Source organism: Juglans regia, chromosome 7 (genome assembly GCF_001411555.2).
Source record: "Juglans regia cultivar Chandler chromosome 7, Walnut 2.0, whole genome shotgun sequence".
In the NCBI taxonomy this organism is placed as follows: Eukaryota; Viridiplantae; Streptophyta; class Magnoliopsida; order Fagales; family Juglandaceae; genus Juglans; species Juglans regia.
Window position 1 is genome coordinate 22,427,111 of NC_049907.1, and position 14,715 is coordinate 22,441,825.

At 32.8% G+C, this 14,715-nt stretch overlaps 1 protein-coding gene across 1 annotated transcript; it reads right to left on the minus strand.

Annotated features, from left to right (window-relative positions):
- Window positions 1-12,353: 12,353 nt before the first annotated feature.
- LOC108996680 (xyloglucan endotransglucosylase/hydrolase 2-like) lies at window positions 12,354-14,504 on the minus strand. Its single transcript, XM_035692478.1, has 3 exons — window positions 14,025-14,504; window positions 13,241-13,434; window positions 12,354-13,048 (listed from the first exon to the last, which is right to left on the minus strand). Exons 1-3 carry the CDS (start codon window positions 14,502-14,504, stop codon window positions 12,670-12,672), a joined length of 1,053 nt encoding a protein of 350 aa, XP_035548371.1. The 3' UTR covers window positions 12,354-12,669.
- Between the last annotated feature and the right edge of the window lie 211 nt (window positions 14,505-14,715).

Consider the following 14,715-nt stretch of genomic DNA (forward strand, 5'->3'; position numbering starts at 1 on the left):
TGTTCACGAATTTTGTCACTATCACATTGTAGGCCCAAAACTTGATGTCAGCAAACTCAACCAAGGATGCGTTGTCGAATAGCCTTCATTTTGCCCTCATGTCACTCAACTTTAATCTGACCCTTTTTCCAACAATGTCTCTTTAAATCATATCAATCATGGTTATAGACAACATACTAGAGTAGCAAATATAAGAACCTTTATCTTATGACAAACTCAGTGTCAAGAAGGACACTTAAAAAGAACATGACTCACATAGTGAAAAAACAAAGAACCATTCATTTATTTTCATATCTAGTCGTATAAGCACATGTATTATGAAATACGTGCTACAATAATTCTCTCTTTCTCAAAGAGCATATGTTATGTTCATATCAAACACCATACAGATCTTTAGTCTAGATGACATTTCCAAGTCAAACTCGAGTCTTTCCATTTGCTCGCCTCTAAGGCGTCAAAGAGGATTTTGCATCTGGCCAACTACAAGCTACATGATTGTGGGGTGTCCATGCACGGTTCTCTTACAAATGATGGACCTCATCTTAGCTCCAACTAAGTCGATATATCTTTTGTGTCTTGCAAAATATCCTCATTTGGACAAGTACCAATTGACAAAATATCTTATTTATGCTCGCTACCTCTTTGTAGTGACAAAATGAGCCGATCTAAACCTATTGACATACATTGTGTGTGTGTACAAGTCATGTCATATGATAAAGATAAACTGAAAAAATATCATATTGCATCAATATCTCAAAGGAAAGTTCATATTACTTTGTCAACAATAAAATAAATTATAATCACAGTCTATGCAATCATAAACTCCTAACATTAGCTATAAAAGCGTCTTTAGCTTTAGGCATTGTCAGGGGATCAACAACCATGTAACTCGTAGAAAAATACTTCAGAACTACTTCCTTTTGTGGCACCATGTCTCTAATATAGTAGTATTGGATATCAATTTATTTGGTTCTTCCATGATACTTTGGGTCCTTAGCATATGCGAGAGCAGCTATGCTGTTGCAAGAAATCGTCACTGGATCAGAAGTATCTACGCTGATATCTAGCTACAGAGAGAACCTCCTCAACCAAATAGCCTCCTGAACCACTGCTAAACAAGCTACGTACTCTGCCTCCATGGTGGATAAGGCTATACAAAGTTGTTTCTTGCTACTCTATGTAATTACACCATTGTTCAGTAAGAAAACATACCCAGTTGTCGGCTTGTGCTCGTCTAGGCCACTACCCCAATAAGGGTCATTGTAACCTTTTAACTACAAATATGAATCTTGATAGTACAATACATAGTCTGCAGTTCCTTGAGATATCTCAAAATTCTCTTAATTGCGTTCCAATGGGTCAGTCCGAGGTTAGATTGGAATCTACTGACCAAGCCAACTACATATGTCTACCTGAATACACATTATTGCATACATAAAGCTACTAGTAGCACTAGCATATGGAACATGGACCATCTTCTCTATCTTGCTTGGAGACTTTGGATACATTTCTTGGCATAAGCTCTCACCTTTAGCAATATGGGTATCAATGGGCTTACAATTACTCATCTGAAAGTGCTCAAGAATCTTCTTTATGTAAGTCTGTTGAGATAAATACAAAAATCACTTTGAACAATCTCTATGGATCTTAACCCCTAAAATTTATTTTGTTTCATCCATGCTCATTAGGGGTGTAAACTCAACCCGGAAAACCGGTCAGGACCGGTTTTACCGGTTTTGAACTAGTCCAGTCTGGAACCGATTTTTAAAATGTAAAAACCGGCCGGTTCCGGTTCTGGATTTTTTGGCCCGGACCAGACCGGTTGATTAAAAAAAATAAAAAATAATATTTTTATATATAAGTTTTATACAAAATATTTTATATATATTAAATATTAACATATATAAGTTTTATATATAATGTATAATTATAAATTTTGATGTGAAATTTTATATATAATATATATTTATATATGAAATAATTTTTTATTATAATTTATAAATTATTACATAAAATGTTAATACTAAATCACTAAAAGTTTATAACTAATACTAACATATAACTTATAACTATACCAATAGTTTAATATTAATACTATTATATAATCTAATATATTAATAAAAGTATAAAACAATTTTTTTTAAATCAAAATTTTTTTTTTTATAAACAAATTTTTAATGACAAATTGTGAAACTTACATTTTAAAAAAATCGAAAAATCGAACCGGACCGGACCGGAAAACGATAAAACCAGAAGTACCGATTTAGGAGGGTAACCGGTGCGTAATCGGTTTTGAAAAATACAAAACCGGTACATACCGGTTCGGTCCTAGATTTTATCTAAAACCAGACCAGACCGGACTGGTTACACCCCTAATGCTCATCATCTCATAGTTGAGTGACAACCATTCCTTAGTGGTGACAATCATCCTCTTATCATTTCTAGCAAATAGAATGTCGTGAATGTATATGCCAAATATATACAGTGGTCCGTTTTGGACCATTTTATACCACTCGTTTTGGACCATTTTATATATATGCAGTAATTTTCTACTATCATCGTAAACTCATTCAAGATAATGGATTGATGAAATCAGAGATACCACTGTCTAGATGATTGTTTTAAGACATATATAGATCGCTTGAGCATGCCACTTTACAATCTTTACCTTTGACCATAAAACATATGGATTGATCCATATAGGTCTCTTCATCTAGTTTTCCATTGAGAAAACCAGTCTTAACATCCATCTGATAAAATTCCAAATCCAAATATGCTACTGTGACTAGAATAAGGTAAATTTAGGTAAACCTTACCACGAGAGAAAAAGTTTTCTCATAGTCTACACCCTCTTGTTGGGTATATCCTTTCACCACGAGTCCAATTTTGTGCCTTTCTATTGACCCATCTGCTTTGCGTTTGAGCTTTAGAACTCATTTATTCTCAATGGCCTTCTACCCTAGCGGTAGGAGTCTACCAGATCTCATACCTAATTAGTGCTGGTAGACTCTATTTCATTATGTAATACTTTCATCCACTCATCTTTAGTGGAAGATGAGAGAGCCTCATGGATGGCCATAGGCTCATCATCATCTTGCAAACCTATCATGAAAATTTTCCCTTCAATCTTAGGTCGACAATCGGGAACATTTCCACGCGAGCTCCTGCGCGGTTGAGGCTATTGTGGATTACCAACAAATGGTATGTTGCCACTTGTAGGTTCCTATGAGTTTAAGGAATTCCCTCACTCTAAACTAGGATGCTTGGAGTGGCTTGCTCTTGATCCAAAACTTCTTGGAGTTCCAAACTCCTATCAACCTCACCTCTAATCAGAAATTCATCATCAATGAAAATCACATTTCTTGACTCAATTTTAGATACCGTTCCATTGTGTTATTCACCAATCAATACATATCCCTTAGAGTGGTTAGGGTGCATTATAAATATACACTTCTTCTCTCTAGGTCCCAACTTCCCATATTTATTAGAAGAATCGTGAACGAAACCCGTTGAAATCCATTGCCGCAAGTTACTCAAGTTGGGTTTTTTTCCGATCCAAAGTTCATACAGAGTGAACGGAGGGCACTCAATTAAGAATGTAAGTTGCAGTCAAAAGTGCATTCCCCCAATATGATAATGGTAGATTTGTTTGCATCATCATCAACCTAACCATCTCAAGCATGTCCAAGTTCTCATTTCCGCCATACTATTTTGTTGTGGCATATAAGACATTCTCAACTGTAATTTGATTCATTTTTCATCACAAAGACTTTAAATGTTTATAATTCACTTCCATAGTCAATTCTTAGAGCCTTTATCTTGTCTAATTGATTTTCAATCAAGCTCACAGATTGTCTGAAGTGACTTGTGGGAGATTAAATAAAAATGACTATATCGCAAAAAAAAATCTATAAATATGATGACATAGACAGCCCCATATCTTGCCCTCACATTCATTGGGCCACAAATATCTTAGTACTGATTGTAAGATGCCCTTGTTGCTTTCCAAATGGTTTTCTCTTTACTTTAGTGACTTTTGTGAGATTGTCTATTTGGCTTTCCCTAGCTAACCTAATCATCATTTCTTACCCGATATGATCAAGCTTAACATGCCACTTATACGAATCTAAATAATCATATCTAGTACGAAAAAAAACTGAATTTATTCAAATTTGAATAATCCAAATCCATTATCATAAAATCGTTTGAAAGAAAAGCGCAATCATAAAAAGCATTGCCAAAAAATAAGGAAACACCATTATTTTCAAATAAAATACAAAAATGAAGTCTAACCAAAGTAACTACGGAAATCAAGTTTCGTCCTATTTTTGGAGCATATAACACATCGTGGAGTGATAGAGTGCAATTGCCTTGCAAGTCTAACTTGTAAGTCCCAATTTCCAGCACCTCCATGTTAATTCCATTCCCAACCTTGATATCATGGCCCTTAATTGGAATTCAACGACACTCCAGAAATTGGGCCCTATCTCTTAATATGTGCTCAATTGCTCCTCAATCAACAGTCTATAAATGATAGGAGTGAATAACCATCATATGACTTGTTACATAAACAAAAATAGAATAGTTAGATTGTATCTTCTTTGGCTCAGTATAGTAACAAATAAGTGACATTTCTTTACATAGCTAAAATAATCTAACTTAGATTTGTTCTTCCTACAATTGCCTCTCTTGATGCGCTTTATTGGTTCTAACTCATTCTGCATATATCCAGTGGCTACCCCAATCTTGGTGATCTTGTGCTTGTGCCTTAATGCCTTGTGTGAGCCAAATTCAGTCATATAGGATGAATATTTGGGCTTGGTAGCCTCTAGGTGCTTGACCTCAAGTTTCAAGTGACGCAACACATCATCAAAGGTTTAGATGTTCTCACTATGCATCAAATTCTAGTTCATTCATGTTAAGCAGCATCTTAGAGCGATTTCATTCATGATCTGCAAACTCAAGGTAGCCAAAAACAATCTGACTAATGAGGAACAGGTCCAGGTAGTGATACACTCGCTACCCAATAGTTGGAAAACGATGAGCCAACATTTGACGCACAGTGAAAACATCAAAATCTTTCTTGATTTGTTGTGTCACTTGAAACTTAAGATTGAGTGCCTAGAGATTGCGAAGCCTAAATATTCATCCTATATAGCTGAGTCTAGCTCATGCAAAGCATTAATGCACAAACGCAAGATCACCAAGACTGGGGTAGCCACTAAACGTGTGCAAAATGAGTCAGGACCTTCTAGATTGTTTCAATTGTAGAAAAAAAATGTTGCTACGCTTGTGACTGCACTGAACCGAAGAAGGTAAAATTTAACTATTATCTTTCTGTTTATGTAATAAGTCATGCAATAGTTGACAAGATGCTCACTCCTATCCTATGTGGAATATTGATTCAGGAGTGATTGAGCACATAGTAAGAGATAGGTCGAACTTGTGGAGTGTCGTCGAATTCCAGTTGGGAACCGTGGTATCAAGGTGAATGGAGACAACATAGAGGTGTTGGGAGTTAATACCTGCAAGTTAGATTTGTGAGGCAGTCGCTCTCTATTACTCCACAATATGTTATACGCATATGAAATATGAAGAAACTTACTTTCCGTAGTTACTTTAGTTAGACTTGGTTTTCGCATTTTATTTTAAAACAATGGTGTTTCCATATTTTTAGACAATACTTTTTATATTGTGCTTTTCTTTCAGACGATTTTATGATAATTGATTTGGATTACTCAAATGTAAATGAATTTACTGTTTTTCTCACTACATCTGCTAATTTAGATTCGTATAAATGACATGCTAGACTTGGCCATATCAGGCAATATATGATGACTAGTTTAGGTAGAGAATGTCTGATAGGCAATCTTGCTAAAGTCACATTGTCCACATATGAACATTTTTTTTATGGGAAAAGTAAAGAGAAAATCATTTGGAAAAGCAACAAGGAAATCTTCTCCATTGATATCAGTCTGCTCAGACATTTGTGGCCCAATGAGTGTAAGGAGAAGACACATGTATGTCTATTTCATCACATTTATAGATGATTTTTCGCTACATGGTCATGTTTATTTGATCTCCCACAAGTCTAAAGCATTGGACTACTTCAGACAATTAGTAAGCTTGGTTGATAATCAATTAGACAATAGTACAAAGTCTTTAAGAACTGGCCGTGAACCTGAATATCTGTCTGAGTAGTTTAAAAACTTTCGTGATGAAAAATTAATCAAATGGCAGTTGACAGTGCCATATACGCCAGAACAAAATAGCGTGGCGGAAATGAGAAATTAGACACTGGTTGAGATGGTTAGGTTAATGATAGTGCAAGCAAACCTACCAATATTATATTGGGGGGTTACATCCTTAACTGAATGCCCTCCAAATCAGTATCGTCCATTCCGTATGAACTTTGGACTAGTGAGAAATCCAACTTGGCTAACTTGTGGTCGTGGGGTTCAACAAACTTCATTCACAATTCTTCTAATAAAAATGAGAAGTTGGGCCCTAAATGGAAGAATTGTATCTTTATAAGGCAACTAGACCACTTTAAGGGATATGTATTGATTAGTAAAAAACTTGATGGAACTATATTTGAAATTGAGTTACGAGATGTGACTTTCATCGATGATGAATTTTCAATTAAAGATGAGGTTGATAGGAATTTGGAACTCCAAGAATCGTGAATCAAGAGAAAGCCACTTCAAGCATCTTAGTTGAGAATGAGAGAATTCTTCAAGCTCCTAAGAACCTCTAAGTGGCAACATAGCACTTGTTGGTCATCCAAAATAGCCTCAACCACACAAGAGCTTATATGGAAATGTTCCTCGCCGTCGATTTAAAATTAAAGAGAAACTCTCATGGTGAGTTTGCAAGATGATGATGAGCCTAGGACCAAAGAATCTCTCTCATCTTTTACTAAAAATGGGTGAATGAAAGCACTAAATGATGAAATTGAGTCTATACTAATCAAGTTTGGAGTCTGGTAGACCTACCGCACGAACGGAATAACATTGGAAAAAATGGGTTTTAAAGCTCAAACTCAAAGTGGACGAGTTAATAGAGAGGTATAATTCTCACCTTGTGGCGAAATGTTATAACCAGTCCCCCCCCTTCCCCCAAAAAAAAAAGTTTAGAATATATATATTAGTTTTTTATGATTTAATAGGATGATATTAATTCATCTTGCATCGGCCCTTGTCTAAAAAATTATCTTGACCCCTCTTTTATAAAATGATTTTGTTCTTATAGATTAATTAGTTATAAGCCTAATTTAAAACAAATTAATTTGAGTTAAAAATATTATAAATAAATATATTTCACATAAAATAAAATGATCTAATAATATGATAACACGTTTTTACTATAGATAAATAATAATAATAATAATAATAATAATAATAATAATAAAAAGGTTTGATAGTTTATAGCCTACAATTCTACAGACTCTAGCCTCTCCTTTCCATTTTCTAAAGCATTGCAAGTCTACATACTTACGCCATTGCAGTCTGCCATTGCAAGTCTCCATTTTCCAAAGCCTCTTTTTACTCTTTCCATCGTCCATTGCATTGATTGCAAGTCAGTGAAGTCCCAATTTGAAGTTCATACTAAGAATTATCTTACTCATTCCTTTCAGTTTTCATCCATTGCTGAGTGCTTCTCCGACGGAGACGCCTTGTCCTACTCTCCCACTCCCTCTCTAGTCTCCTTTAGGCTTCAAGGTATTCTTCTCTGTTGACTACTCTACTCCAACTCAATCTCGATTCAAAGTGTTTAAGTGATATATGATTTATGATTATATCCCTTATTTCTAACTTATGTTTCACTATTTTAAATCAACGCCATATTTCATTTTTGTTTATGGTTCTATTTGGTTTTTGCACTCTTCGATAGTCTCTGTGTTCAAGTATATCGTATATTATACACGATTTGATTTTGGTTGATTTCTCATGTTTTACTTTTGATAAATTATGTGTACTGATTTAAATTGCTTGATTTTAAATTTGATTTTAAATTCAAGTTAATGAATGATGTCTAAATTAAAAACTATCAACTCATTATTCTAAAGAAAAAAGTTGATATTTCAAAAAACTCTTCAAAAATCCCAAGGATTTAACCTGAGGAAAATCCTGATTTTAACTCTCCAATTTTGAAATCTGAAAAGATTCATTTTACATCGTCAACACTTTATTCTAAAGAGATTGATATATTTTCTCTAAAATGAGATTCAGGATTACATCCTCCTATGTGAGACTATTCTGTCAATCAACGTGATGAAATAAGAAGAGATTACTTGAAAATAGGTCATATCAAATACGTCTCTCAAAATATCCATTTTTTTATTCTGAAAAGCATCCTCGTCCCTTTCAAGCATCTTGGTTTGTACAATTTACATCTTGGCTAGAGTGTTCTTCATCAAAAGATATTGCATATTTTTACCTTGTTATCTTTTTAAAATGAAAGCATCTCAACGTTATAGATGAGATGTATTTATTGTCATAGGATTAAGAAATTTGAAGAAAATTAATGATGGAAAATATTGTGCATTTTTTAATCATCTTGGAGAGGATCATTTCTCTTCATAATAAAGCTCTGAAATCTTGTGAGGATTTATTAAAACAATCACAGTATATTGATAAAGTAATGATTGTACAAAGCTTCGGACAAATTCTCAACTAAAACATCTATTGATATTGTTCGATGGCTTGCATTTTAAGGATGTGTCTTTAGAGGTCATGATGAGACCCTTGAGTCAAAAAATCGAGATAATTTCTTTGAGATGATTAAACTCTTGACTTCGTATAATGACAAGGTTTGAATGTTTGTTCTGAAAAATGCTCCTAAATCTTCAAAGTATACTTCAACGAAAATTCAAAAAGAGATTTTGGAAGTTCTTGCAAAGAAAGTACGAAATAAAATTTATGAAGATGTTGAAAATTCAAAATTTTGTATCATTGTTGATGAGGCACGAGATGAGTCTAAGAGGGAGCAAATGACTATAATCTTAAGATTTGTTGATAATTATGGTTTTATTCTAGAATGATTTTTTTATCTTGTACATATTAAAGATATATCGGTATTGACTCTAAAGAATGAAATATTTGCATTTCTCATAATTGTCTTGATATTCAAAATATTCGTGGATAAGGATACAATGGTGCTAGTTGTTCTTCCCTAATGTTAGTTATCCAAAACATTTGGGAATAAGTCGAGAAAGGCCTAATTTTTAGTACTCAGATCAACCTAATTTAGTTAAGTACTCAAAATTATATGCCAAATGACTCACTTACATTAGTTTTATGCAGGAAAATAAAATTGGGTAGTTCATTATCTGATAAGCCTTCTCGTGACTTTGATTTTTCTGAAAAGAAGGTACCTCTTTTTTTGTATTTCTTCCCTTGTGTTTTGCTTGCACCATTGAATGGGACCAAACTAACTTGGATGAAATTTTGAAATTTTCGAAGAAGCAGTAGCCATGTCTTTCTCTGTGCCAGACTTGTGCTTGCTTTTATGACAGCATAGAGTACCGTTATGTTGCATTCACATGGTACAAAAGCGAGACTATGAAAAGTTAAGTTTATCGGAAAAAAATATAAATCTCATATAAATCTTTATAAAAAAATAAATTTCACTTTAAAAAAATATAAAAAAATTATTATTTATTAATAGAATTCATTATTTTATAAAAAAATTATATGAAACTTGTCTATTTAGAACTTGTATCTAGTATTATTTTTCAAATATATATTTTAATCTATTTATATTTTAATATATTTTAATAATATTTACAAAATATTATTATTCATAGATAAATACAAATCATTTAAAATTACCTCAACATAATCTAAATAAAAAAAAACCTGATTGGTATGCCTGCCTCGTTAAAAAAGTGAGACCTAAATAAATAAATTTTGTATTTTTATAATGGATCTTATATTTTTAAAAAATAAAAAAAATAAAAAAAAATAAAAGAAGAAGCTCGTCACGAACTTTATATACTTTAAATTTATATTAAGCATTACATTTCCTAGAAATGTTACGGTATCAGCTTGTAAGAATATTTCTGGCCAACAAGTTTGAGGCTACGTTTGGGTAGTAAATTCTTCTCAATACTCTTTAAGTATTATTGTATTTATAAAAATATTTTACATGTCAAACAATTTAAAATACTCTCAATGAGATTTACAAACTCACTTCAATTTCTACTCATAACTATTCACAAACATTCTATAATATTTATCACTATTATATATAAATAAAAAATAAAATCACTATAATATTTATCACAATTATATATAAATAAAAAATAATTTCACTATAATATTTATTTATATTATATATAAATAAAAAAATAAAATCACTATAATATTTATCACTATTATATATAAATAAAAAATAAAATCACAATAATATTTATCACTATTATATATAAATAAAATCATTATTAAAAAAAATCAATCATTGATGGGATCCACATATTTTTTCAATTATCTATCCAAAAGTCAACAACTCAACATATTTCATACATCCAAGCAACTCAAAATACTTTCAATGGGATCCACAAATCTACTTCAATCTCTACTCATAACTATTCACAAACATTCTCAACACTTTTCAGATATTTTCACTATCCAAACATAGTCTGAATGTTTGCTTTCTGTCAAGATTGCACTTTAGGATGAAATATTAAGATGAGGATTTTGTAAACGGTGGGTTCGGGATTATCAGTTAGAGAAGCCATTTCTAGTTATCTATATATAAGGTTTGGGACTTGGTAAGCATTAACATTGGATTGACTATCTTATTCTTTAAATTTTAATTAATATGTAACTTTTTTACCTTTAGCTAATCATTCAAAACTTAAAGTCTATATTGAATTAGTCATCACACTCTCTATAATAATAAAATATTATTATTTTTTATTATTTATATTTTATTATTAATTTTTATTTTATTTTCATAATTTTTAATAACATCTAACAAATCATATTTATTTTTATTTTCACAATCTAACAATCTATAATATAATAATCTCATATATATATAGATGGTAAAATCTCATATGAATAAAAATCTCATATATATAATATAATAATCTTAAAATATACTTTTAAACTTGCTATAGTTCTTTTCATATTTGAAAAGAACAATAGATTTACTATAGCATAGTTTGGATGAAAACAATTTAGTTAATTCAATGTGGAGTAAATGTAGATGATATTTACTAAATTTAAAGATAAAAAATTATTTGACTAATCCAATACTAATGCTCATAAATTTTACTAATTACACCCCCATTTACTTTTAGAATAATGTTACGTTTTATTTTGTTTTTTTATTTTGATAGTTCATATATTTAAATTTTTTATATATTTTTTAATTTATTGATTAAAGAAATGATTATTAGTATATTAATATATTTTTATATTTTTTAAAAATATTAAAAAACTTAAAAAAGAATTAAAAAAATAAGAAAATTTTATCTAAAAACAAGCCCAACAGTCCATACTGGATGACAGCTTAGCAGCAGTCTTACTTTTATCCTGCTATTGATATGGTATAATACTATAATCTATTGACTTTTAAAATTTTTCTTTTAAAAATATAAAAGATGAACGAAGAGCGAAGAAAAACGCCACATTTCAAAGTTGGATAGTAATGCCACGTGTTTTGTTTTTTCTACCTAACATTCAATTTGAAGTCAATCATGAATAATTTTTTCTTTTATTTTTTTAAATAAAAAGACATATGAATAATCACGTTAGTCTACGAAAAATCTGGAAATTAAAAATATATATATTTTTTATTGAGGGTTGTCAAATTAAATTCTCCCTATCGCAGATCTGTTTTTCAAATGCTTGTTGCCTAGACGTCTCAGATATTTTGACGTGTGACGTATGACAATAATAGAAGGCAGGGTCGGGTCAGGTCAGGTCAGGTCAGGTCTTCCCCCAAACAAAAGGACGCCCTTCCATAAAAGTTCTTTATACATGCGTTGTCAATACAATTAAAGTTGTCACTTTTTCTTGAATTTTGTCACTTTTTTCTTTTTTCTCAATTCGGAAAATAAATCTCAATTGGTCTCTCCTCGTTAACTGAGACATGATACACAAAAAAAATTAGTTATCTAACACATGATCTTAATGCTTGGATTTTAAATGATCCTTAAATTATCAAAAGAGTACTGTTAATTTACTTTTATTTATTTATTTATTTGGTGAATATACATCTAGCAGCTCCAGAAAACTATCATGAATCAAGGTGGGACCCAGGAACAATTTGTGGTCATTTTTTCCTATTTTACTTGTTCAAATTCTCAAATTAAAAAAAAAAAAGAAAGAGAAAAAAAAGTAGAATATATAGTAGTAAATTTATTATTCGAAGAAAATATTCAAACGCCATAAAATTTACAGGGTGGCTGAACAGAGTAAGGAGTCATCAAGTGAGTCCCCTCTAACAAACAAGACACGAAAGAATTTAACTTATTTGTTGGTTCCAGATCATTCTCAAGCTCAAGTGACAAGTGTAGCTCGATCAAGAGGGCCAGAAGTAGTTCATGTAAAGAATCTCCACCCACCAACATGCATGAACTATATATATATAATTATATATATATATATATCACAGACTCCATTCAAACTCAGCCGATTCTATCAGAGCTTTTTTCTTTTAGAGAAACCTCGATCGTGAGCTGCACTCAGGAGGAAGACCCTGCGGGAAGCGTTTTAAATCAGTGCAGTAGTTGTAAATCATGAAGTATTTCTGCACCCATCTCAGTCTTCTTCGGCCTGGGGCATCAAGCTCGTTCGTCTGCCATCCAGAATCCGATTGAGAGCTTGTACTCTTGAATGCTGTAACCTTAAAGTTCCGGTAGTAAGCTGTAAAGGGAGCCTTCGTCCAGTCAGTCTTCACCAATCCCCCTCTCGTGGCCCAGTCGTCTGCGTTCCAAAGGCTAGAGTAAATCTTCATGGGTTGGCTCTTTGGGAAAGGAACGCCAATCGATTCTGCATTCTTGAATACTCTCAATGGAGTGTTATCGACCAAGAAGCTGAAAAGAGAATAAAAAATATGTTGAGAATTGTTTCATTTCATATAAAGTTTTGAAAAATATGGTACGTCATTCATGGAATCCATTTCCCTCATGTGTATGTTGCAGCATGCAGTGCTGTGCAACTTCGAACATAAAGAAGCAAGAAAATGGTAGGTAGGAAAGTGCATGCAGGGATGTTTATATTCTTACATTATATGTTGGGGTTTCCATATAATGGAGTAAGTGTGAAAGTTTCTGGTGGGGTCGAACCAGAGATGGAACTGCTGCTCCCTGTTTCCCTTGCCTTGAGTGAATACATTGGTGTGCACAATATAAGGGTCACCACTAAGATTTCCCAAGAATTCAAAGTCGATTTCATCATGAGTTGGCCCCTGAGAAGACAACTGCAATAGAAAAAAAAAGGGTTAACAGTCGTTTACATATATGTGACTATAAATAGATCAGAAAAGTCTGCTTTAAAGTTTTGAGGGTGTTTTTGGAAAGCATGTCATGAAAATGACTTTTCATGGTATAATATCTATGCATTAGAGACACCTTTATGGATCATCATCTAGTGTATTTCTTTTGATCTTTAAGAAAAATTGGCAAGGCTCCAATATTTCATCGAGTTAGAAACATCAAAGAATTGACTAAAGTACCCTCTATGTTTTGAGAGAAAAAGAAGCAAGTAAAAAATATTGTTAACACGATATCAGTTGATTGGAGATGGGTAACCACAGGTCCACCTCATGTAAACCAGTATTTGTTGCATCAGCAGAAATGAAATATATCATTTAATCATATAAGCGTAGCAGTTAAAATCAAACCTCAACAATCTCATGATGCCACTTGTTACTTTACTAATATCACATGTTTCATTTGGTTCCTGGCATGCAATAGTCATGATCTAATGGCATACATACATGTGTGTGTTTGTGCTTGTATGATGAGTAGAAAATGGTGAAAAAGTGAAGAAGAAAGTTTTAAGACATACATAGTATGCAGTAACAGTGCCAGCAGAGTTGCCGGCAACAAGTTTGAGCTGCATATCAATCCTCCCAAAGTGGTATTCATTCTTAGAGCGGAAGCCAGAGCCAGAGACCCTGTCTAGAGAGAGAGACAGAAGCTGTCCTCCCTTGAATACCTTGGCACGGTTATCTCCCCATGTTAAATCAAAGTCTTGGTAGAAGTTACCAGCAGAGGCAACTACTAAAGAACTGATCATGACCACCACCAGACCAACCAATACACACCCAGAAAACCCAATACTAGAAGAAGCCATTTTTAGAGAGAGAGAGAGAGAGCTGTGAATGTTATGAGCGAAGGGTACTCTTGAGGGAGAAGGTATATATAGGAAGGAGGAAATGGTTGTAGAGATAAAGAAGGGAGGGATTATTACTAATGAGGTTATGGAGAAGGGTGGGGGACGCGTGAGCAATAACTGGAAGAGCCAAAGCTGGTGCCAGCTGAGCATTCTATACTCTTATGAAGCTGGAAGCTAATTTTGTTTGGGCATCCGACGATCCGTCGGCTTTTGGGTTTCATTTTTTTAAAATGTATTTTTCTTTGGTGATCAGGATGCTTTTACAATCATTCTGTTCCCAGGACGATGGGTAGGACCCCCCCTCTTTGCTATGATTTAAAAAGAGGTGGTGGATGACAACGGGTGTGGTATGGAGAATAAA